Below are 24,094 nucleotides of genomic sequence, written 5' to 3' on the forward strand. Positions count from 1 at the left end.
CTCCTTGTTTTGTTTATTTTGAAGTCCCTGTAAAATGTTTGAAAGTATTTACAATTAAAATTGGTAACATCCCAGATGAATTTGAATGAGTTAAAAAAATGCCAAGATCATAAAATCTGCAATTTAATTCAGTGGCAGAGCACCCCCCTCCCCTTTCGAAAAATGCTTGGACCCTCCCCCCCAGTTGCTAAGCCAGATGTTTGACTTTTGGGTATTTTCTATCCACAGGGAATATTAAACAATGATTTGATAAAGACTTTACTAACCGTAAGTTTAAAAAAAAAGTTTTCCAAAAGAGCAAAGTTTGCGACCATTGTTCTTAGAGGCTCCCTTGTCCGTTACAAGGTTTTGGAAATTTCTATTGGTCGGCGCCGTTGTCCGTATTTCATTTTCCCCATAAAGTCAGCTTGAGAAGTCAGTGTGCATGGGAACAATGTTGTGCTCAAAAGCAGCGTACTGGGAATCCCCGGTGCTGGCCAGTTTGAGTTGCTGGGCCGCGTGGGAAAGTTGGAAAGCGGCATCGGGGTGGGCCGAGTCGGGCAGCAGCGTGCACTCCCGCTCCAGTAGCTCGGCCACTCCCTTGAGGAGGTCCCAGAATCCGAACGCCAAAGCGGCTTTACGAAGGCGGTTCAGCTCCTGGGAGGATTCCAGGAAGTGGATTCAAGTTAACCACAAAAAGTCAAAACAATGTAACCGGTGCAATTTTACCTTGTAGAAGGTCAGCGTTTTATCTGGCAACTTTCTTGCGTTCCTCAGAATCTTTTGCACATCAGTCTGAAATGAACGTTAAATGAAGGCCTTAGAATCTCAGTCAAGGCAATAAACACAAAATTGGTGCTTTCGTAGTACTTCTGATTTTCTGTTTGCATATCCAAACACATACGATTTGGTTTAGATTTAAAAAAAAAAAAAAAAAAAAAAGGGAGTACCGTATTTTCCGCCCTATAAGGCGCACCTAAAAACCTAAAATTTTCTCTAAAACCAACAGTGCGCCTTATAGTCCGGTGCGCCTTATATATGGACCAAATTCCTAAATTCAAACTGGCCCGAAGTATTGTGTCATGAAATCAATCATAAGTGGCCCGCTGAAGACTATGAATCATGACTCAAAAAGACTATGGATCATTATTTTATGATTATAAAGTCATTTGTTCCGTCTGAAGTTGAAATAAAAAAGATAAAATGGAGAATGATTTGATTTGGATTAAAAATCTGACATGATGCATTAATGGTGCGCCTTATAGTCCGGTGCGCCTTATATAAGGATAAAGTTTTAAAATGGGCCATTCATTGAAGGTGCGCCTTATAGTCCGGTGCGCCTTATAGGCCGGAAAATACGGTATGTTTTCTGACAAGATTGTAGCATACCTTGCAAGCTCGTTCTGTCCTCCTCAGAAATTCCGCACTCAAAATGTCAACTCATTACGCCATCAAAATGTCAGTCTTGCGATGTCCTAACGACCATACCATTTTCAAATGTAACATTTCAGTTCTGCCCTTTCACCTGACATCTTTTTGCGCCCTTTTGGGAAAAATATTTTTAATTCCCGCCGCCGTAGGGACGCTTTGAATGAGCCTGGAGGACTTCACCTGGAGTCCACTGGCTTTAATCCACACGGTGACATTCTGCGCGTAGCTTCGTTTGACGGGCGGCTGCACGGGGAAAGGACTTTTGCTGTCGTCCTCTCCGTAGGGATTTTCCGCCGCCTCTGAAAGGCAGGAAGGAAAAGTTGTTCTGCAGTACACCGACTATATACATAGTGGCCATCATTTGACGCTGATAGCCTGTAATGATTAACTTCCTGATGATGTTCACACACAGGAAGTCCTTTGTCTTTGAAACGAAAATGTGTTTGGAGGGTAAGTGTGTCGCAAGTGAGCGTGTATAAAGTTTCAAGAGGAGAGAGCGAGTGTGAGGTGAGATGGACTGGGGAAAAGAAAACGGCCAACATTGGTGTGAGGGCGTTACCTGAGATTGGCCCCAAATGGGAGATCTTTCCCAGCCAAGGCAGAGGCTCAGTGCCGGGTTCAAAGAGTGACATCATCAGGTTGGATTTCTTCTTGCTGTCTGCTTGCGAATACAGCATGCCGAACCACTCGGGCCTATGACAAACACGGCAAAGACGGACGGTGAAGCTGCTCAGAAATTAAAAGCCGTGTGTCACTGGAAAAAAAAGAAAAACAATCCCGACCCTAATGTGTCACTACTCCCAACTCTGAACATTCGGTTGTCAATAGCGGTCTCACCCCAATTGGACAAGTGCCACCATGCCCTCCACTTTTAGGCTGCCGTGTAGAAGCACGCAGAAATTGGGACTTTTCCCTGCCATTTGACTCGCAGACACTTCCTCCTCCGGCTCGTCTGCGCCGCCTGTGCCGACGTCGTCAACATCTGAGACAAAGTCAGAATTCATCGTTACGTCAGGAAGCCCTTTGTTTATTCTTTACCGCGCTTCGTCGTAAAAGGATTGTTTGCCATTCCCGTGCACGGATCGATAAGAGTAATACGCTGGAATAGTTCAACGATGGCTAAACATAATGAGGCGAAGGAAACGGCCGAAAACAAAAAGGCACCAAGAAGGTCATTTGGAAAGTCTATTCTGGTCAAACGGCAGCGAGACACTTGCCTTTATTGACAGCAATTGGCAGAACCAAGTGTCTTGATGTGACAGGAGGACTGGAGATGTCGGCGATTTCAATGAAGCCCACGATTTCCAGATCTACAACAAGTAAAAAACCCTAAAGTTGTCAAACTTGGATTTCAATCTGTATTCAGCTTCATGGCTGTAAACGCACTTGGGTTGACAGCTCGGGCTAAAGGTTCCACCTCCTCATCCACCACGACAGGCTCGGGTCGAGGGAACACCTGAACGTCTGCGGACAAGTTTCCGCAATGCAAGACAGCGTGGAAGGGAGAGTAGGCCCTGTCAATTAATCTCCTGGAAACACACACAAAAAAAAGTCTATATTTTGTGAACATATTACATTGCTGTACAAAAACAGACGTACCCAAACATTGCCTGAACGCCCTGCATGCAAAGTGGACCCTCCACGGTGAAGACCTGTCCGTCTCCTCCACTGAGACAAAGAAGCTCCTCCCATTTGTCCAAAGCACCCGTCATTTGTAACTGGAATACAAAAACAGATGCAGTGTGAAGCCTTCTTTCATGGTCTTCAAGCTGTTTGCTGCTTCTAGTTGAAATTGACGGTAAAGGTCAAGTCAAGTCAAGTCAAGTCGATTTGTATAGCCCTAAATCACAAGCAGTCTCAAAGGGCTTCACATAGACAGAAATGGACAATTATTCTCAAAGCATCCCCTGATCTTAAGCTCCCAAGCTGAGTAAAAGTCAGTGAAGTCAAATACTTTCCTTTTCTGTGTCCCCACTTGCGTAAACTTTGTATTCTGATTTATATTGCGCTTGTGAAATAAGAAGGATAATTTATCCACTAGGTTTCAGCTATTCAAGGAGGCAAACATTTCATGCGGCACCGCCCCCTGCTGTTCACTGAAATTGAAGTCAAATGTTCAAACTGTGGACGTCACACCTCCCTCGTTTTTTGGGGTTGTGAAAAGAAAACAATTTGCGTACCTCCTCTGTGTTTGCAACACACATGATGAACATTTTAGTGGGGAACGGGAAGGGCAGAGGGAACTTCTTGTCGTCCCCGCGGTGCCTCAGAGATTGCAGGGAGTGACGCAGGGAGCCTTTTCCGATCCCGAGAGATCCGTCGGTCACTAGCACCACCTCGTGGAGACAATCGGAACAACAAAAACAGAAATGACAATGCGTCCATTTTTCAGGTGCTCTACTTTATGAGAATACCTGACAGGGACAAGCACTCCCCCACTCTTGCTGCACCACGTTGCTGACCCCATTCAGAGCTGATTCCACGCACGTCTTGTCATAGTCTTCGAGGTTGCTCAGGGCGTCCTGCGCAGGAAGGTTGACTAAGGTTTACACAGAAGACCCCCCCCGTCTCGGACGGAAGACGCTCAGCGTGTACCTGTAAAGCGTTATAATCCCTTGTGAACGGCACCTTCAGTTCCCAGAGGGACGAGAAAGCCACGAGTGCGGTGAACTCCAAGCGGTAGTTGGAGGCCATGTGCTCGAATAACATATTGAGGCCGTGGACGGCTAAGTTCTTCCTCTGGAACTCTTCGCTGCTGTCCAGCGACACCGGCCTTGTCATGGACAGGGACGCGTCCATTAACACCACGGTAGGCATGATTTACTGCAATAGTGGTCAGGACTCGAGAGGCATAGGGGGGAGAAACGAGGAGTTAGCTAGCATTGATCTAGGAAGAATGCAGTGCTAACGGGAGCGTTCATGTTTTTTTAAGCTAATTTCGCAATGTAGTAGTTCTTAAATAGGTTGCGAGTTGTTGTAAGTAAACCATTAATCGAATCGTGCATAGACTCAACCGAACGAATGGTTTTGAGGGATGATGGATGTTTCGATGCTAAGGCTAAGCTCGCCCCCCTTGGAACCATCGAGCGCCTTTTGTGTTGACATGTGCAGTCCACCTTTCGTCCGTGAGGAACAAATCAAGATTACATGGTTCCGCTATCATTTCTTTTCCTACTTGTACACTCATTTAAATGTTTCTCATTTAAAAACACGCTTTTGTTCCTCAGACACAGTAAGCATAATATTGATAATCACCACAATAATAAAATGATACGAAATATTTCCTTTATCATTTACGTATGAAAATAAAATAGCACATGAAATCACAATCACATTATGAAGATTGTAATTATAACTATTTAATTTCATCGGGAGTGGATTTTTTGCACAGTTCCTTTCATCCATCTTTTCAAAATTATGACGCTGCTTTTGCTCATCCACAGTTTGGCTCTGTTGGTTAGGGTTAAGATTTAGGAAATGTGGATATTGCACTGAGGCTGGGTTGTGATGAAGTGAGAGTGAGACAATACTGGATAGTTAATCCTCTTAAAGCCTGCAGGTATTAGCCATTATGCTGATCCATTGTGAAGACGCGCCCTAAATAAACTGTTGGCTCCTTCCCCTGTGTGTGCCGCTCAGCTTCAGACTGATTGTCAGACATTTCTGCATTCTCTTACCTGACAGGATTTTGGTAAGTTTGAATTAAAATTGTCGTCAGATTTGTAAAACCTAATAAATAGATAGACAATAGACCTAATAGATTGGCCCTTGGCCCTAACCCTAGATCATGAACATGTAAGTACGGCTTTTTTTTTTTTTTTTTAATGATTATGCATCGTAAGGCTTTTTTTTTTGCAAAATATGACCATGATAGAAGGATTTATTTTCTGTAAAAAATAATCATAGTATGCCTCTTTATAAAAAAAAAAAAAATGGCATTGCATAGTAAATTATTTATTTAATTAAAACTGTTTTCCAACTACCCAATAATAATCATAATACTCTTTTTTTTTTTTTTCAGTTTAGGTGGTCCAATGATATGAAATGAAACACGCCAAGGCAGTGTGGGATCCTGTCAGCCCCAATCATTTGGGGAGAGAACTGGAGAGCTGGCCTGCCCCTCATGCATCAGAGTCCATCATAGGTCACCCAATCTGCTAATATGTTTTGTCTGAGAAGGAAGCGACTGCGGCTGAGGCGCATCATCTTCCTCCTGGCCGGCGTCTTCATCTGCGTGGTGTACCAGCTGGCCGTCAGCGCCGGACGCCATGAAGCGTTGCCTTCGCCTCAAATGGGAGACGCCTTCATGGAAGGCTCAGGCGGATGGGTCGAGGAGGTCACGGGCGACGGTCGGGAGAAGCCGAGAAACCAAACGGCGTGGACGACCCGCTCCGACTCAACCGTGGCTGGGAGAACTCCACCGCCGGCGACCACCAACCGGACGATTGTGCGTTGCATATATGTCCCGCCTGATCCAAAGGAGGAGGCCCCAACTCCATCTTCTCCTGGTGAAAGTCCTCACATGAAGGGAGAGTACCCCGAAGATATCTTTTCCGTGGAGGAACGTAGACGAGGCTGGGTGATGTTGCACATCTCCGGCATGATGTACATGTTCGTGTCACTTGCTATTGTGTGTGACGAGTTTTTCGTCCCCGCGTTGGGGGTCATCATAGACAAATTAGAAATATCCGACGACGTGGCGGGAGCTACCTTCATGGCGGCTGGAGGATCGGCCCCTGAGCTTTTCACCTCCTTGATCGGGGTCTTCATAGCCCACAGCAACGTCGGTATCGGCACCATCGTGGGCTCGGCGGTTTTCAACATCCTCTTTGTGATCGGCATGTGCGCTTTGTTTTCCCGGGAGGTGCTTCACCTCACCTGGTGGCCTCTCTTCAGAGATGTGTCCTTCTACATTGTGGACCTCATCTTGCTCATCATCTTCTTCCTGGACAATGTCATCATGTGGTGGGAGAGTATGACGCTGGTGGCCAGCTATACCTTCTATGTCGTCTTCATGAAGTTCAACGCCCAAATAGAACACGTGTTCAAGACGCAGCTTTACAAACACAAGGGCATTGTCCGAATTATTACTGATGAAGAGCAAGAAGTGGTAAGAAGTTTTGATTTACATAGCACTTTTCATTTTTTGATCTGGACTTGGCCACATGGCCTTAATCTACTTTGTGACTTTTGTTTTTCATTCGTCAAAAAAAACTAGTATTAAAAATACTAAAAAAAAATCAAACCAAACTGAAGCAGTTTTGGGAAAAATAAAATTAACTAAAAAATAAAAAGCCCAAAAAATAAAAACAAAGAAAATTAAAAACTAATATAACCCTACATAATCCAAAATTGTATTTTTACTTTCTGTCAGTATACCGTCCCAATACTTTTGTCCATCCCCTCGACGGCTAATCCGACCAGCGAGTCGCAATTTTGTCATCATCGACTTTTATTCCTTAAAAGGATCACACTTAACCATCCCAACGCGTTTATGAACGTGCCAAAAAGAGTCGAATGACACTCTCAAAGCGAACTTAATCCCTCAGCGCCGAGAGTGGCGTCAACTTGTCAAAAAGCTTACGAGACAAAATGGAGATGCAAATTCAATCTGCTTGGAAATGCTTTTCTCACGTTCGTCATCTTTTCAAAATTCTCTCAGTATGTCTCCATGTGCAAAACAAAAAAAATTCAATAGAAAAGCATGAGGTGAATCAAATATTTGTTATGCACAGACCAAGGCCAATGGGGAGAGTCAGGTTAAAACGCCGCCTCCTCCTCCAGACTACTGGAATCGGTTAAAGGTAAAAATGAAAGGCGCATTTTTGCCCACTTTGAATCCTGTTCATTTGCATTGTACCGCCGTGGCAACAACCAACCTCTGCATTTCATCTTGCCGTCATTTGTATTGTCCCCGAGTTGAAGCCATCTCTTCAACGCGGTGGAAGTTCGGCATCTTTGCACAACAGCACCATGAGGAACACCATTTTCCAACTCATGATCCACACCTTAGACCCACTCGGAGAAGGTGAGCTGTCATCGTCATGTATTATCTGTCAAATAGAGAAAAGTCAAACGAAATCAAGTCAAAAAAAAAAATGATGCAGGAATACACACAAGTACGGTATATCTATTTTGGATATTATTGGAATCACATGGTGCAGATCTACATTTAAAGGGAATGGGGAAAAAAGCCGCTGTAATTGGCCATGATTGAAGCTGGCTCTGTCCACTCTCATAGCGGCGCAGGCCCCCCTCTTGTAAATCTGCCGGCCCATGCTAGGCAGTGTTTTCTAATGTCAATTTATTAATACAACTTATTGCATCATGTACATTTTGGTGTCATGTTGCAGGTAAAATGTTGAACTGCCCTTCCATCCCTCCGGAATTAATTAATTGACTGAGTCACCACGTGCAGATGTTTCTTTGTGCTTGCAGGCAAATTCAAGGACAAGGCAGAGAGTCTTACTAATGTCGTGAGGCGAAAGGCCGAAGGTGAAATTGCAGACAAGAGTGGAGGTAAAACACAAATGAGTTGTTCGTATTACAATAGAATTAATATTGCTAGTCTGCTTACCGTTAATTCAACCTTGCCATTTAAAGAAACTGCAACATTTCTTTGTTAGACGGAGACGGTGAGCAGGAGCAGGCCAAAGATGCTGCGCCTGCGTGCGAAAGCGCAAAGAAGGAGCCACCCAAAGATGAGAAGGTACACTCCACCAAGCATGTCAAAAAGCCCAGAAGTCAATCTTTGATACCTTTCTATGTAAGGCCAAGAAGCAGCTTGCAGCGCGCTCCGTACTTGCTACTTGTGCCCACTATACGTTTGCTCACAACACTGCAGGAGGACCAGCCGGCGCAGGAAGACCAGTCAGACGAGTCAAGCAGCGGCGAGGAGGAGAGTGATGAAGAGGAGAGCCAGGAAGATGACAGCGACGATGACTCCAGTGAAGATGACGAGGAGGAAGAGGAGAAGCCTCTGTCTTTAGAATGGCCCGACACGCCAAGGAAACAAGTCACTTACCTTTTCCTGCTGCCTATCGTCTTCCCTCTGTGGCTCACCATCCCTGACGTCCGCAAACAGGTCATCCAAATTCTGGAATCGTAGAAGAAGAAAAAAAAAAAGCGAAACAAAGTGCGGCTCTTCTTTTTCCGGCAGAATTCCAGGAAATTTTTCGCGGTCACCTTCCTGGGCTCTATTCTGTGGATAGCCATCTTCTCGTACCTCATGGTGTGGTGGGCACATCAGGTCAGCTTCGATGGGATCTTACAAATGACTGTTTTTTTTTGTTTGATATGGCTCTGGTTGATCTGTACAGGTGGGTGAAACCATCGGGATCTCCGAGGAGATTATGGGCCTGACTATTCTGGCTGCCGGGACATCCATCCCCGACCTCATCACCAGCGTGATCGTCGCCCGTAAAGGACTCGGCGACATGGCCGTGTCCAGCTCTGTGGGCAGCAATATCTTTGACATCACCGTGGGGTGAGTTCAAACCTTCTAGGCTCTTTATTTGACTGTGTTAATTATTTTTTTTCTTGTGTGTGGCCAGTCTGCCGTTGCCATGGCTGATTTACTCGTTCATCCACGGTTTTGTTCCCGTGGCCGTCAGCAGCAACGGGCTCTTCTGCGCCATCGTGCTGCTCTTCCTCATGCTGCTCTTTGTTATCATCTCCATTGCGTCGTGCAAGTGGAAAATGAACAAGGCTCTGGGTTCCACCATGTTCCTGCTCTACTTCATTTTCTTGGTGCTTAGCGTCATGCTGGAAGACCGCATCATCATCTGTCCAGTGTCTATCTGAAGCTCCCAACGCTTATAGTTTGCTTGTTTTGATGGATTGTACATTTGGACTATTCAGGATCGGAGCTCACATCTTCAGTATGGTCCATGAAAGCATTTCAGTAGCATGATGTGAAGGAACTCTGTTGTTTCAGATGGATTCAAATCAGCAATGTCAGCAAGAATGTGATCATCCAAAAAGTGTTTTTATTACCAAATGAGCGCAAAGAACAGATCCACTTCTTTTGAAGCTAGTTTCATATAAATTAGTGTCCACCTTACAAATGGTGAAGAACAAACCTTGACACAAGATGTAGACATCAATGAGGGAGTTTTTTCTTTTCCTTTTTCTTCCAAGCTTTGTAACAGGTTGCTTTGTCAGCTTCGGAAGGGACATGGTGACGTCAGGATAGGGCACAGCTTTTTTTTTTTTTCTTCTCTCTTTACGAGCTTAAACCTTGAAGCGGTTCATTTCTGTTACGAAATGAAATCTACAAAACACATCAAATTCTCTACAAGTCCTGTGACAATATTGACAAAAGCAAAATTGAGATTAATCCAACAGTCATTCATTTTTTCCGGCGATCACATACTTTGATTGTACTGTACAGAGGGAATGTATCCTTAGTGGTCCCATACAACTATCAAGAAATTTCACTTTAAAAAAAGTATTGCTTTAAAAACCATATAAATCATGTTAGAATTTCCCTTTGGGTTTTTTGGTACATTGTAGAAAAAAAAAAAATCATTGCGCATATAAATGAAGTTAGTGCTCCCTTCTAATAATTTACTTTTTTTTTTTTTTTAAACATCTCACCACATAGTTTAGTGTCATCAGGTATTAAAGTGTGTACACGGTGAGGATGAAAAGGAATGTATTTAGCTTTTGGTCAAGCTGTATTTTATATGTTTGACATAAAAACATTACAATGTGTTACGTGGCCCCGTCAAACTTATCAAATCTTTGGCTGTGGACAAATGCGGAGCTCATCTTGTCAAAGTGCTTAAAAAAAAAAAAGGAGTTTGTTCTCTACGCTTAACGATAATCTCAACAAGGGTCGCCAGGACCGCAAAGTGAGAATCCATGACCTTTGACATACAAAAATAATAACAGTTGTAGCTAGTAGTGAAAATTCAAAAGCATTTCCTCAAGACTCACTGCTCCGCACGTCCCAGCGCTGAACAGTGCAGAGATGTCATCATGGCAGTTGCTTTGCATTGAAGAGTTCCCTTTGTGCTTAAGAAGAGCTCAGGTGGGCTGGTCCTGAGTCCAAAGTCCAACCTGTGTGAGTGTATGTGCATGTATGACATCTGGTTCACAGACTGGGCTCCCCGAAAGTCTTCCTGCACTCCATGACCCCGGCTCCGGGGGGGCGATCACAGTTGTGGGTCAGTTTGACCTGACTGGGGGTGAGGCGGTCGTAGGCCAGCTTGTACTCCCGGTCAAATGCATCTGAAGGGGAACGAGATGATTTCAGAGTTTTTGGGGGTTTGGAGCAAGAACAAAAACAAATGTCTAATTGTTTAACTTACTGATATTGATGTTGTTCTTTCCCAACGACACCAGAGTGAGGAATAATAAATCTCTGTACAAGCTCCTAAATGGGACACGTGCACAAAAGTCAACGTTGGTCGCTGAATTCCAAAGTAAAGGTCCACCTCCTCACCTCTGTCTTTTAAAACCCAACTCGGGCCCCAGCAGCTGGAGGATTTGGCTCATGGGCTGATAGATGTCACTCTTCTTGATGCTCCTCACCAAATTCTGAAGGAGCTCCACTGTGAAGAGCTGGCCTTCCTCGCACAGGCCCGAGCGAACCAGAGAATTGGCGCCTGCGACCCAGTGGAAATTCAATTCATGCTAATCAAAAGGCCAATTCGTCTCCGTAACTGCAAATTGGCCGACTCGGAGTAAAGCGCTGATAAAGGACAGGCGGGTCGGAAATTCAATTACGCGCAACTGTGCCATTACTTGAATGCATGATGATGACGGGATAATTAAATGTTCTTGAAAGGCAGTAGATGACAATCAATATCTTTGGAACTTACAATGTGTGTTCCAAAGGATGTAACAAGGGTGGACTTTGTCTTGGTGCAACTTGAGGTTGTCCCACATGATCCTCACCAGCACCTGCTTGCTGTCCTCGGAGGAAACGCCGCAAAGCGTCTGCAGAACAGCAATCGAGATTCCACGTTAGTCCATAACAAATAAATCAATAAATTGGCCCAGTCCTAATATGAATGATTATATCAACTAAATAATTAAATAAAAATAAAACATTTATTGACCTGATCACCATGGCGACAGTGTTGGGAGGCCAGGATAAGAGCTGGCAGATTACTAGGCAGCTCCAGCCTCCTAAAGAACCACACAAGGTTCCAGAAGACAATGGGGTGTTGGTCCACAACCCCCGGGGAGTAGATGGCCTGCTCTCCTTCGTTCACAAGGAGGCTCTCCAGTTCCTTCCAAAGAACAAGTGGGCTCAGATAGGGCACAGTCACGGGTTCGGACGTCCCAGCATTCCTTGGGGAAGAGGAGACCGCCTCTGACGTTTTGGCTTCAGGGCTGAGTGACACTGACGTGTCCTCCTTGGCAACAGGAACAGACTCCTGGGGAGATCTGAGAGGAGACATGGTGGCTCAGATTAAAGAGGTCACAGGGAGGAAGGAAGTGTGCGTTTGAATACAACAACTTGCCTGCAGGAGGGCCTCAGATCTTTGACTTCCACATTGAGGAAAGGCAGGAAGGCCGAGCCACAGAAGGGACACGTGCTGTTGAGGTTGGAGTCGTTGGCCGTCCAGCCGGCCATGATCTCCTCGTCGTACACCAGAGAGTCGCAAGTCTTGCAAAGCGAGCAGCTGGACATAATCACCTGCATCATGGGGGAAAAAAAAGAAGGACCGGGCCGGGCGTGAGACCACTTGGACTTGGCTAGGTCCACCAATGAACTCACCTCAATGGTATAAGTGGGAGAAGGACGAAAGTGGTTTATGTCGGGTGAGGAATCTGGAGTGTGAAGACTTCTCGAAGGAACTGTCAAACCGCCTGGAAGTAACATACACAAGTTGCTGGAGATCTTGTTCGTCAGAGGTTTTGACATTGAAGGGTGGGGGGGGGGGGGACAAACCAGAGAATGAGTTGTGTCGGAAGACCCTGTCGGGGGAGCCGAGGCTGCTCGTGTGGCTGTGGCCCGCTCCGGGGCTCCTCCTGAGCCGGGCCGCACCGGCGTGCTGCGGCGACACCAAGCTGTCCGCTTGGTCGAGAAAGGTGTCGTTATCAACGAACGAGGTGCAGTCGGCATCCCCCGAGGCCAACGAGGACACGCTCATACGATCGCAGTTTGAATCCTGCCGGAGATGAAATGCGGTCAGGGTGATCATCATCGTGAGGAGCATTTTGCCGCCGCTGAGCAGAGCTGAGCTGACCTGCGTTAATGACGTTTGAGAAGAAAGGCGGGAGTAGAGGCGGCTGGCCTTCTCGGCGACGCCCTTGCCCGCTAAGAGGACGCTGCTCTTGAAGCTGTCCAGGCTGGGGGTGAAGAGGGAGTCCATGGAGAAGGAGGAGGCGGAGGGAGTGGGGGACGAGGGCAAGACCAAGGATGAAGGCCTCTCCCTGCCTTTGCTACAAACGCCGAGAGGGAGCGACGGCGACGTCCTGAGCCGCTCTCGGGATTTGACGGGTAGCGGCAGGAGGGTGTTGGAACGGATCAGCGCGGGAGCTCGGGTGGACCGCGAGGAGGGGCTTGATTGGTTGGGCGAATCCGCCTGGGGACTGCGGCAGCTCCTCAGCGGACTGCTGTTATTGTTCATGTACATTTCGATCTCCTCGGCTAGCTGGCGGCGGGCGGTCGGCGTGCTAACGTTGCCCTGAGCGCGCTCTTGCGCCGTGGCCATCTGGGTCAAGGGATCAAACCCCGCCTCGATATCCGATCGACCGGATGGTCCACGGTCGCTTCTTCGGGTCGGGTTCTGTTCACCCTCAGACTCTGCCGCCTCCTCCTCCAACCCGCTGAGTTTGTCAGCAGCTGCGTGGTGCTGCTTATTGGAGTTGAGATGAGGGACGGTGAGCTTCGGCGCTCCCGATCCGACCGACCAGTCCAGGGACTTTGGCCGCTCCGCTCGGGTCGTGTTGTCGCTTAACGACGGACTGGAAAGCAGGCTGTCCGTATTGTCTGTAACAGAAACACACGCGGACTGAATAATTGTGAAAAATAATCTCATTGTAAGTATAACGAGGCCGCTCTCGTGAAAGCCGGAGCAGAGATGACCCCTAATGTTGTTTGCAGCGATGATGCAAGACAAATCCAATCACAAACAATGATCCGGTTACATAACATCCATCATCCTAACACACCCACCCAGACTGCAACATTTGTTTTGCGTGCCATCATTTGATGATTCGTTCAGATGTGACAGTCAAATTCATGTGAGATGTATCAGATAAAATAAAAACCCCAGTTCATCTGTAACTCACTGTGCAGCTTCAATCCTTTGTCCTCCACCGGTGGAATATTTTCACCTTCTCTGCAGCACATCTCCTCCTTGGATAAAGAATCGTAACCTTGGTCTGACTGGCCACCTGAAACGGATTTGATAGGCTTTATTTTGGGCACATTCTCCTCCTGAGTGATTGATGTGAATTTGTAATAAAGTCCTTTGTGGTTTTGTATCAAGAGATGGAGACTTTTTATTTCATCTTGCAGCTTATTCTAAAAATGAACAGCAGCCCCGTCCGTCCGTCCGCCTCAGTCTCGAAAGAAAAGCGGTGCAGTCAGCCGGGTCCGCCTACCTGTGCTAAATCCATCATCGCTGGAGTCCATCTTACTGAAGTCGGCATCGATGGAGTTGCGCTCGGCAGAGTCATTTGCGCTGTCCAAACTGCCGTGACTGACAGTGTCCAGATCGCTCCCGTCTGGGGGGGGGGGGGGGGGGAAATAAGACGGAAAGCCGGGACTCATTTGGTGCTCGTTAACTCAAAGAAATCAAATGCTAAGCTTGTTGCAAAATGTCAACATCTCGTTTTAGATGAATTCGATTCCATTCAAGTGACGTCAGCAATGTGAATTGAAGATTTAACAGTATGCCTTTGACCCTTTTATTGAAATCTTGTAATAAATCAACTCTCTGTCGTGGTTATTGTTATTGTGTAAAAGATCTAGCACTTTGTACCACCGCGAAGCAGAAAGATTGATGGCAGGGTTGTTTTTATTGGCTCTCAGGCAAAAATGCCTGTCTCATTGAGCTGTCGAGGGAATTGAGAGACCCACGGACTTGTTGGTTGCTTGGGAACAACGTGTATTGAACGAAAGAAAGTTATAAGAGAAGAAGCTCCCACATGATCAACGAGTTGTTGTTTTTTTTCCATTACGAACTTTGGGGAGCCAGACATTTTATACGTCAGTGGATCGTTCATCAAATCTGCCTGCAACAGAGTGGGAGTCCTCCTTATACATTGATTGGTGGTATTGAGCAACCGAGAGCTAGCTGCATTGCAAAATGGAGAAAGAATCCTTTTTCATTTGGAAGTTCATCACTTGAATGGCGTGCTGCCATCTAGCTGTTGACAGTGGAATGACACCCAAAATAAAGTTTGGAGGACAAAGAATTCAAAATAGGGGGCCGAGAAGCCGCAATAGAGGGGCATTAATAGAAACATTCTCCAAGTATCCTACCTGACAAATGAGTTTCTCTTTGTGACTCTGCTTGTTTCTTCCCAACTTGCTTAAATTGGCCGACGCCCAGGACCACATTTCTCAGCTTCCCCCACAAAAAGAAGCCGCCTCTGGTGGTGGACGGCCACGTGCTCTCCAACACCGCCTGCGCCGACAACGTCGTTAGCACCTTGGCGAACTTTGCGACGAACCGTCCATCCAGCTCTCACCTTATTGTAGTAGCCGTAGGTGATGGCGTTGGGTTGAATCCCAGCCTTCTTCATCTCAAAAAGCACCTTGACTGCCAGAACCGGTTGACTGTACTGACCACACAGTTGCAGCAATACACGGTAGCACACCTAGGAGGACAAAAAAAAATAGAAATGCTACGCAGCCCCTTTCAAACGCCGCACGCTGTCGTCGTGTGGGCGTTTGCTACCTCGTCAGGAGCCTGGAGCTTCTTCTCTTGCATCCTCCTTAGCACGTCGTAGGCGGTGCGCAGCGCCCGCACTTTAGAGGGACACGTTTCGACCAAGGCAGGCAAGCAAATGAACCACAGGCCGTAGCAGTGACGCAGCAGACACTTGGACCACTTCTGCGGCATTGACGAATACGCTTGCGCCATCTTTTGAGCAGATTTCATCTCCTGAAATGGAAAAATAAATACATTCAAGAGGCCGACCTGCTTTTAGCTCATTCACAGCCACTGACATCATGTTAGGCTGGAAAGGAAACGGACCTGCTTGGAGCGTCTAAAGATGGCTGTCGGACTTGACGGGCTGCAGTGGCGTGAAGCCGTGGCCGCCGACGGAGGATTCGCTCCTTCCGGCGGTTGGAGAAGTTGGGAGTTGAGCACTGGAAAGCCCACGTAGCTGGAGAAAAGACACATCATGTGACCTTGAGCACTCACATTGTTGACCACATTGAATAATACCTATAGCACAAAGGATGCTCTTCTCCCTCGGGCAGCAGAGGCAGCTCTGGCGGGTTGACGTAAACGGTGTGCTCACTGCGATGGGATTCGTCCAGTTCGATGAGTCTGGCGTCGTCTGGCTTCTCGCTGTCGATCTGGAGAAAAAGTTTAGCCGCTGAAAAACTGGATGAAATGCAGCGACTTGCTTTATTTGTCTGTTTTATCAGCTAACTTGGACTTCACCAAATTAAAATATTAGGACAGATGAATAGCTCTTGGGATGGCGCGTTTTTTTTTTTCCACTCGCCCGAGCGGATGATTCAGAACGGCGACTTTCTTCGGCCTTGTTTCGATTCCGCTCTTTTTGTTTCTTCCGCTCGCTGCCCTTCCGCTCAACACCCGAGAGGTCTTTCTCAACCGCGCCTGCGTGGTCAAGCTCGGCAAGACGATGAATGAATCGATGCTTCCGCTTCTCGCTGCTAACCGCAGTGACCATTCATGGAGCGGCCCACGCAGGACACACGTGCGACTTCCTGATTGCAAAAGATTGCGAGCGCAATCATCCCCTAAGTTCAAGAAAAGAGGATGTTTTTGCTTTCTCATTTCAAAACGGCTGGGGGCTGGGGGGGGAAAGTTGGATCTCATGAAGGATTTTAGTGACAATCATGATCTGATCTCAACCGCTTGACTCTAATGGCGCCGATTGCTGAGACAACCAAGCAGCTAATGCGCACTCGCATTCCCAACGCAATCAAACGGCACCGGCACTTTAAGGTCAACTGAGGAGACCACGCATGAACCTGTTAGCGGAGGCGGATGGCTTTAACTCGTTCTGACCACAACAACAAAAAGCTTTGTGTTGCATTTACCTTAGCAACCGTGGAGAGCTAGCAGCCAGTGACGACAATGACAAAGCAGCAGGGGGGGGGGGGGGAAGATGTTACACAACAAGAAATACGGATTAGGGGATAAGAACATCAAGCAAAGGAATCAGCAAATGGGTGTGCGTCAGGAGAATTAATAATATATTTGTTCCTTCCCGTAAAAAAGATTGATTACTAAGATGAAGCGTCACCTTATCAGCGCACTCGTCGAAGAAAGCCAGACTCGCATCTTTGTCACTGACAAAGGAGCATTCCTCAATGAAGCGGCTGAACATTTGGGTCTTGGTCATGAGCGAGTAGAACCTCTGATGCGAGCGGTCTCGGCTTTTCAAGAAGCCTAAAAGTGAAAACAGAACACCGGAAAACGTAATTCTTTCTATCATCATTCTATCAGCTTTAGCTACAAATGCAAATGGGAACATTTTGAAGCTAACCTTGAATGTCAAAAAGGGAGCTGACGTCGGTGGTCTTCTCCGAGGGGGCCTGCGTGATGGGCTGCAAGTAGGAACGGTAACCTCGGAGGATGGCCGCCATGAAGCGCAGAAAGGCTTCCTGGATCTCCAGTTCCAGAGTTTGGAGACTCTTGCCACCGTTGAGCTCGCCGTCAGCCACCGCGTGCTCCATGTGAACGTCTTCGCGGCTTAGGTAACCACCTGACAGCACACCACAATTTGTCAGTATCCGCAAAGGAGCCTCTCAAATGATCTTGTTTTGGATTGCGGCGTTAGATGTCTTCCTGTAAAAGTCACTGTACAAGCTGACTCAGCAACTCAATTATTCATGAAAGCAGATATGCCTTGACTCACCCTCCGTGAGTTGCTGATGGAGTTTATTGAGGGAATTCAGAAGATTCTTGCAGGCTCTCCCGGGCAACATTTTCCACGTTAGAGCCTTCTTATCCTCTTTCCTGCAAGCGCACAACAAGGTTTCCATTACACCAGGAGGACCAGTTGCCAAAAGAAGCAAAGAGGGAGTCAGACGCTCTCATATCAGGACTGACAATTTAATCGCGCCGTGAAACAACCTTTGAAAATCAGCCGTCCGTAAAGTTGATTTAGCATGGGGGGATGTTTCACATTCCAGCTATGACAAAAGGGAGGCTTTCGCAGATAACCTCAGGGTGGAACTTGGGTCGTAAAAACTCAAAATGTCATTCTGAAATGTGACGTCAGTCACTCACTGGGAAACGGTGTTGGTATCCAAATCCACGCAGCTGATGTCAGCCGGGGGCACGTACAGGTCAAAGTATCGGGAATCCACGCCCACAATGAAAGGACACGGCGCGCTGAGGACACCTGCCAGGGCCAGCGGGCACAGAGGGATGTAGGGGCACGGCCAATGGAAGGGGAAAATCATCTGAAAGGAAGACATTTTGGATTTTCATCACTGAACTTTTGAAAATGTATTTATTTATTTCTATTCCAAAGCGGCCGGAGGAAAGAAAAGTCTTACAGACACAAGTGCCTCGGTAACGCTGGTGAGTACGGCGGGCCGCAGGGAATGAACCAAGATCTTGTGCTCGGTGACGGCCAACACCAGCAAGGTGGCGGCGTTTTTCGGACCCAGGTTCAGGAGTAACGTGGAGAGGCTTCCGCCGCTTTGAGGAAAAACAATGAAATCAGACATACTGCTATTTTACATTTGCCATTTTTTCGGCTCACCTGAGAGGCAGCGGAGAGGACACGGGCTGGCTCAATATCAGGCTGTCATGTGGCGAGAGCTTTACGAAAAGAGCGCAAAACGGTGAGCGTACTGGAAGATCATCTCAAAATTCCAATCGAACCATTGAAAAGTACCTGCACGAGGATGCGCGGCCTCTGCGTGGAGGGGAATGGCACATTTTGCATGAAGTGAGCCACGTGCCTAGAAAGACAAACCCGGGTCAGAACCGAGAAAAAAACATCCCTCGCGCAATAACCGTCCAAAAACGCGGCTGACTTCTCAATGGGCAGCGCGTGTGGTCCCGAGATGGAGTATCGATAGAGGAACGTGAGGAAGCTCCTGAAGGACTGGAAGAAGGGCCAGTGGGAGAGGAGACAGATGCTCTTGTTGCTGTAAACGCTCCTGGTCCCGCCGGGTCCCAAATCGGAGCTGAGCAGGCCGAGCTGTGACAGCTGACGCTCGGACAGCTCCTCCGGGTAAGGCTCGTAAAACTGGATCGCTGCTCCGTACACCTGCAAAGCAGTCACGACCAAATGCAAGTATGTCAAGAGCTCAACTCTTGAACTGCGATGAGAGCGGGTGCTTTTGTTTTTCCCGACAAATAAACGAGACAAATTATTCCGGGCACGTGCAGAGGAGACGGCACCGGACGAGGAGTGAGCGTTGAGGCGTTTAGCAATGACCTATCCATTATTCACAACATGAGCTGCAAAATCTCATTTGATGCCTCAGCGCTCGCAAAGCCAGAACTGTCTTCTCTTATATCCAACAAAGCCCTCGGACCGTTTGGAATCCAGTCAGAGCCGAGACACTGTCAGTAAACGCTGTTGTTCTTGGAAACCGTACCGCATTCATGACATCAACAAAGTCCTCTGTGGGAATATTACGACGTTGAATGAGAGACATTGTGCCGTTTCTCGCCATTTAAAGCAGTTCCCAGCTGTCAAATAGCATTCGTGTGACTTTAAAACACGCCCAGCATCAAGAATTGCAGAATGCGGACATTTTTTGCCTCGCTGGAATTTTGAACACCGACCAGATTTCACCCCACCCCGTCCGTTTACTGCTTATCGGAAGCTAATGCTATCCGCTAATGCTAATCTGTACGTTCAACGCTCATACAAGCGATTCAAACGTCGAAAACGTGCTTTACCTTTTCTCCTGACGCTCCCGTCAGGACGAATGTGGAAAAGACGGGAAGCGCTTGTTTCGTGTGAGCGGGCCAGCACTCGATGGTTGCCCCCATCGGCAGACAGAACATAGGCACGGACTCAGGCAGCGGAAAGGGCTCATGGTCCTCTTCGGGGTACCTGCACAGCAGACCTGTAACAAAAACAATTGGAACTTGCCGACGTGTGTGTTTGAACTTTGGCAGCAGATTTTCATCAAATGAGAACCGTACCTGCTTTGCAGGCAATCATGTTTGCTTTGGCCAGAGACTTCTTGTAACACAAGTAGACCGATGATCCCCACTTGAAGAGAACAAAAGACACCGCTTGTCAAGGATGTATCGGATTTCCTAAACGATATCCACGACTTCTATCCTCACCATGCTGCTGTTGAGGTTCTTGTCCACCTTGCAGAAAGTGTGAGGGGGTGTCTCCCCCTTGCCGGGCACAATAACGCAGACATCCGTGACGGCCAGCGAGGTGTGCGGCTGGCTCTTGGGAGCGCGGCGGTAGGTGATGTAAATGCGTTGCGATGACGAGCTGCTGATGTTGGCGGGGCGGCCTGAGGGCGTGGTCTGAACGATGTGACATCCAGGTTTCAGCTTTTCTTTCCATTCATACAAAACCCTGAAAATAAATGTCGGGAGACGTGTCACAGTCAAAGGCTCGACTGCGTTCACCCCCACAACGGCGCAAACGGCCCTTTTGACGCCACGCATTTGTCCAGGGAGTGCATTTGATATGTGTTTAAGAGCAGATGAATGTGACCCGAGGCATTGAAGCGATTAGTGACGCCGGTGGGTAAACGGTCAGCAGCGGAGGATTAGCGCTTGCTTACCCAAGATCTGTCAGCGGAGGCTTATCTCGGCCTCGCTTGAAGCACAGGAAAATCTGCGGCCCTCGGAGACTGGCTCCGTTGAGCTCGGCCGACAGGCCCGAGGGGGTGCTTTCCACGCAGGTGAAACCGGGGGGTACCTCTTCGCCCAGGGAGCGGATCACCACGGCAACGTCCGTGATGGGCGCTTCTGGCTTGACGGATTTCGGTGCGGTATCGTCAAAGTGCAGCTCCTCCTCCAAAAGCTTGGTCGGGTCAGTGAGGCCCGCAACCACAAAGTAGTCGGCGACACGGGGCGCTTTATCCTCCATCATTTCCCATTCCCGAAGTGAGGCCTGGAATGCGGAGAAGAGAAGGAAGGAAGAGGGCCCCTATGAATTTGAATCACTCGGCTGGCGTAAAAGGGAAAAGTCGAATTACATTTCAGTGTGTCGCTGCGCATAACGTAGAAGTTCAAGGGATGCATTAAACATGGGCGCTGCGGCAGAAATGTAAAACAGACGGAACCTATAGAGCAAATTAATACGACTAGAACGAGAGCATCTGGAAACACTTTCACTCTTGTCGGCAAAAAAATCTCTCAATATATTTCACCCGGAAATATGGCAAAAGCTTCAGACCGGCGCGACCTTGCTCTTGATTATGTAATACAAAACATGTGCTTTTGTACAGAATACAAAAACAGACATCAGGCATCGCAACATAACTCCAGGGCGATAAGAAGGTACACGATATTTTTCGGGGGAGCTTTTGAGGAGAGAACATTTGGTGCCGTGTCAAATAAAGAGAGCCTGTGATGTTATCACGAAGCATGAAGCTCTGGCAGCCCGAAGCGCTAAGTGCCTGTTTTATTTCTCTCGGCACGCTCGGCACCCTCACCAGTGGACCGATATCGGGCGGCCAAAGCGCTCAGGCCATCCTTTGTGCGTGTTTTCACGCTAATCAAGCGTGGCTGTGCCTCGGCTTGCCGTCGGAAAATGACTGTGTATCTTTGGTGGTCTTGACTTGATGTGGAAAAGATCCAATAACCTGTTGCTCTACTTAGCACATTTCACATGGATTCCGTTCAATAAAGGTTGTACTAATTGACACAAATGAGCACAAATGGATGTCAACCATCTGGCAGATTAAAAAAAAAAAAAAGTTATGACATAATGTCGAATTTTGGCTCGGTTGTTTGCTACAGTGTTGAATGTCAGTGGGAACCACCATGACTTAGCAAGAAAGAATTCCAGTGCCTTGCCAATCTTTTTTCTTTTGGTTCGTGTTTGTTTGAGGAAATGAAACATGTGACTGTTTTCAACCATATGGGAAGTATTTTTCCCGGACAGCCAATAATACATGAAGACAAGCATTTGCACCTAAGGAAAATGTAGTCGTCAATCAATGGAATGAATATTTCCAGAATGTGGAACAAAGACAAAAAGGAAAGTCACAGCCAAGATTGAAACGCTGAAGCAACGATACTGCCACATGTTAACACGGCGGGATTAAATGGAAGCTGGCGAGAAATCTTCAATGAGCAGATGCTGGCAGGGTGACACGTGTGAAGAAGGTAGCCAGAAATAAAGGAGGTGAGGAGCTTTCCGCATCGTAATGCCTCTCCGAATCAACAGCGCGACTCGCGCAGATGGCGTTGGAGCACAACCCATAATGACTTAAGAGTCCACTTGAAGTGCACGCAGCAAACAACTCAATGGATTTCCTTAAACAAGTCAACTTCCTTAATCTCATCCGTTATTGACGGTGAGTCATGCCCAAACATCAGAGTTTGTAACATCGCTTGAGACATCCCAAAAGTTCAACTCTAGCCGCAAAGGGAACTCAACTCGAGCCGCCGAGCACATCATCAATACATATTGATCTTCTCGGAACTCAACCAGGAATCCTTGTTGACAAAAAAAGGGGACTCCAAATGTATCGATCATTTCTATTTGACCTCATTGTAAGGATGTGAAAGCCTTTCACTCCCCGGCACCCTCGTGTTGTTGTGATGTTGGGAGTATTGCTTGGGATTCAAAGGGCCTGTTGGGAGCAAAGGAGGAGAGAAGGAGGAGGAGGCGGGGGGGACATCACATTTGACTTGATGTGTTTTAAAACCACCAACACAAGCGTGATCATCGTCATCATCAGCCATTTGCATTGCGTGTCGTTTGACGCTTCCTGCGCACACGTCAATGCAGTCTTAAAATAGTACTCAAAGAAGAAATAGATCAAATGATTTGGATTAAAACATCAAAGGTAGAGAAGCGGAGGCAAGCACAACACAACGGGGCTGCTTTCCACACCTAAGAGTCCATTTTAGGCAGCAGCTCCCCACTGAATTCTTGCATCAGGACCAAAACACGACAACGCACCGATGTACGCACATCGTTAAAAAAAAATCGTCGGAAGCGTTTAGAAGAAGCATCGTTACACAAACACGGCGCGTCAGAGAATCATAGGATGATGAAAAGCGGCGAAATACGAAAATATCACAAACATGACGTCAAAACAAACTCGTGTGGTTTAAATAACGTCTTTTTGTTTGTGCCGTACTCACGTCTTAAGACGAGCGGGCGCTATAAGGTGACGATCAAATCTTTCAGCGTGATGTCCGTCGATGTCAAATGAGGGGCTCGTCCTTATTTTGCTCTTGCGTTCTCCAAATGGAAGTCAAAACGAGAGAAAATGAATTCACAGCGGGTTGATGATGAGGATGATGAACGCCTTGCCTCCTGAGCGGCGCTTTATCCGGAGCTAAGCGGGACACGTGACTTATTACACACGTCGATGACGTCACGCGTGACGTTTTGGGCCACCAAAACCAAATGTGACGAAACAGCGGATGTTGATACAACAATGAAAAAACTATTTATTCATTAAAACAGGTTATTTCCGCGTTTCAGATTTAAACCATTCCACACAAAACCTAATTTTGGCAGTCAAGAAAAATGTCCCATCATCTCTCCCATTCTAATATTAAACTGTTAAACTAAGTCAGATCATTTTGAGAGCTATATTTCAAATTACAATAATTCTCACATTCCGAAAACTCCACACTTTTCACAATAAAATCCCAATATTGAAAAAGATTATTATTTTCAAACCATTTAAACTTCAAGTAGACTATCAGGAACTTTGTAACTATTTTAGACACTCTATAAACTCGCATTTTCCACAATAAAATTCAGATATAGTTTACTATTTTATTTTTTAAGTGTACGTCTGGGTTCACGTAGTGTCACTGCAAAAACAACAACGGTCGATCCAAAATGATTCCAGTGCAGTCCATCCTCCTGCATGGTCACTTTTCTTTACTGGGGCGCCATCTTTTGGTTTTGTGGCGAAATTACTACTCTGAATACACGGGGGTCCTAACTTTACGACGATTTACACGTGGGACAAAGCAAAATGTTTGGATGGAAAAACAAGCCGTAAATATAACCACTCAAATGTTTTACAAACAAGTATGGTGCACGCTAACATATTAGTTTCTCCCTTTTGTGTGTTGAGGAAATGCATTGAATTGGTGACATCTAGCGGCCAACGTGCGCAGTTACAGTATTTGTCGTTAATGAGTTGCTGAGATTTATTTAAAGGACATTGTTTTAATCATGTAAATAAGAGTTAAAAGCTAATCAAACAGCACAACTGAAATTCAAGGCACAACTGTAGTTAACTTAAAATGCACAGTAAACCTTCTGTGTCTTTCAATTGACAGGCCCACATATTTAGTTTGAATGCAGACAACTTTGTTTACAAGTGAGTTCACAAACAGCTTTTTATGACCATGATCAAACTTGAGTCTCT

General features: G+C 46.8%; 3 protein-coding genes across 5 annotated transcripts; 1 reads left to right on the top strand and 2 right to left on the bottom strand.

Annotated features, from left to right (window-relative positions):
• Positions 1-4,534, bottom strand: ints14 (integrator complex subunit 14). Its single transcript, XM_061282525.1, has 11 exons — positions 4,006-4,534; positions 3,825-3,932; positions 3,591-3,746; positions 3,010-3,128; positions 2,797-2,939; positions 2,628-2,720; positions 2,248-2,392; positions 1,970-2,103; positions 1,591-1,709; positions 709-774; positions 1-636 (listed from the first exon to the last, which is right to left on the bottom strand). Exons 1-11 carry the CDS (start codon positions 4,225-4,227, stop codon positions 403-405), a joined length of 1,539 nt encoding a protein of 512 aa, XP_061138509.1. The 5' UTR covers positions 4,228-4,534; the 3' UTR covers positions 1-402.
• On the top strand, positions 4,520-10,125 carry slc24a1 (solute carrier family 24 member 1). Of its 2 annotated transcripts, none has more exons than XM_061282522.1 (10): positions 4,520-5,101; positions 5,432-6,520; positions 7,146-7,214; positions 7,330-7,438; positions 7,849-7,929; positions 8,037-8,176; positions 8,255-8,494; positions 8,570-8,659; positions 8,730-8,896; positions 8,964-10,125. In XM_061282522.1, exons 2-10 carry the CDS (start codon positions 5,573-5,575, stop codon positions 9,211-9,213), a joined length of 2,094 nt encoding a protein of 697 aa, XP_061138506.1. In that variant the 5' UTR covers positions 4,520-5,101; positions 5,432-5,572; the 3' UTR covers positions 9,214-10,125. The 2 variants fall into 2 exon arrangements, with proteins under 2 accessions (XP_061138506.1, XP_061138507.1); XM_061282523.1 differs by having other exon boundaries at positions 8,037-8,119.
• dennd4a (DENN/MADD domain containing 4A) lies at positions 9,379-23,043 on the bottom strand. Of its 2 annotated transcripts, XM_061282517.1 has the most exons (30): positions 22,845-23,043; positions 20,306-20,637; positions 19,848-20,094; positions 19,701-19,770; positions 19,452-19,621; positions 18,575-18,810; positions 18,433-18,499; positions 18,298-18,356; positions 18,089-18,233; positions 17,817-17,992; positions 17,443-17,543; positions 17,071-17,289; positions 16,828-16,973; positions 16,622-16,639; positions 15,774-15,907; positions 15,579-15,711; positions 15,279-15,485; positions 15,070-15,198; positions 14,861-15,005; positions 13,978-14,100; positions 13,663-13,767; positions 12,615-13,360; positions 12,317-12,536; positions 12,143-12,234; positions 11,886-12,061; positions 11,478-11,808; positions 11,238-11,355; positions 10,859-11,021; positions 10,725-10,789; positions 9,379-10,644 (listed from the first exon to the last, which is right to left on the bottom strand). In XM_061282517.1, the coding sequence occupies exons 2-30, from the start codon at positions 20,614-20,616 to the stop codon at positions 10,508-10,510; spliced, it is 4,989 nt and encodes a 1,662-aa protein (XP_061138501.1). In that variant the 5' UTR covers positions 20,617-20,637; positions 22,845-23,043; the 3' UTR covers positions 9,379-10,507. The 2 variants fall into 2 exon arrangements, with proteins under 2 accessions (XP_061138501.1, XP_061138502.1); XM_061282518.1 differs by lacking the exon at positions 16,622-16,639.
• Positions 23,044-24,094: the final 1,051 nt, after the last annotated feature.

This window comes from Syngnathus typhle, linkage group LG7 (assembly GCF_033458585.1).
Source record: "Syngnathus typhle isolate RoL2023-S1 ecotype Sweden linkage group LG7, RoL_Styp_1.0, whole genome shotgun sequence".
NCBI classification, from domain to species: Eukaryota; Metazoa; Chordata; class Actinopteri; order Syngnathiformes; family Syngnathidae; genus Syngnathus; species Syngnathus typhle.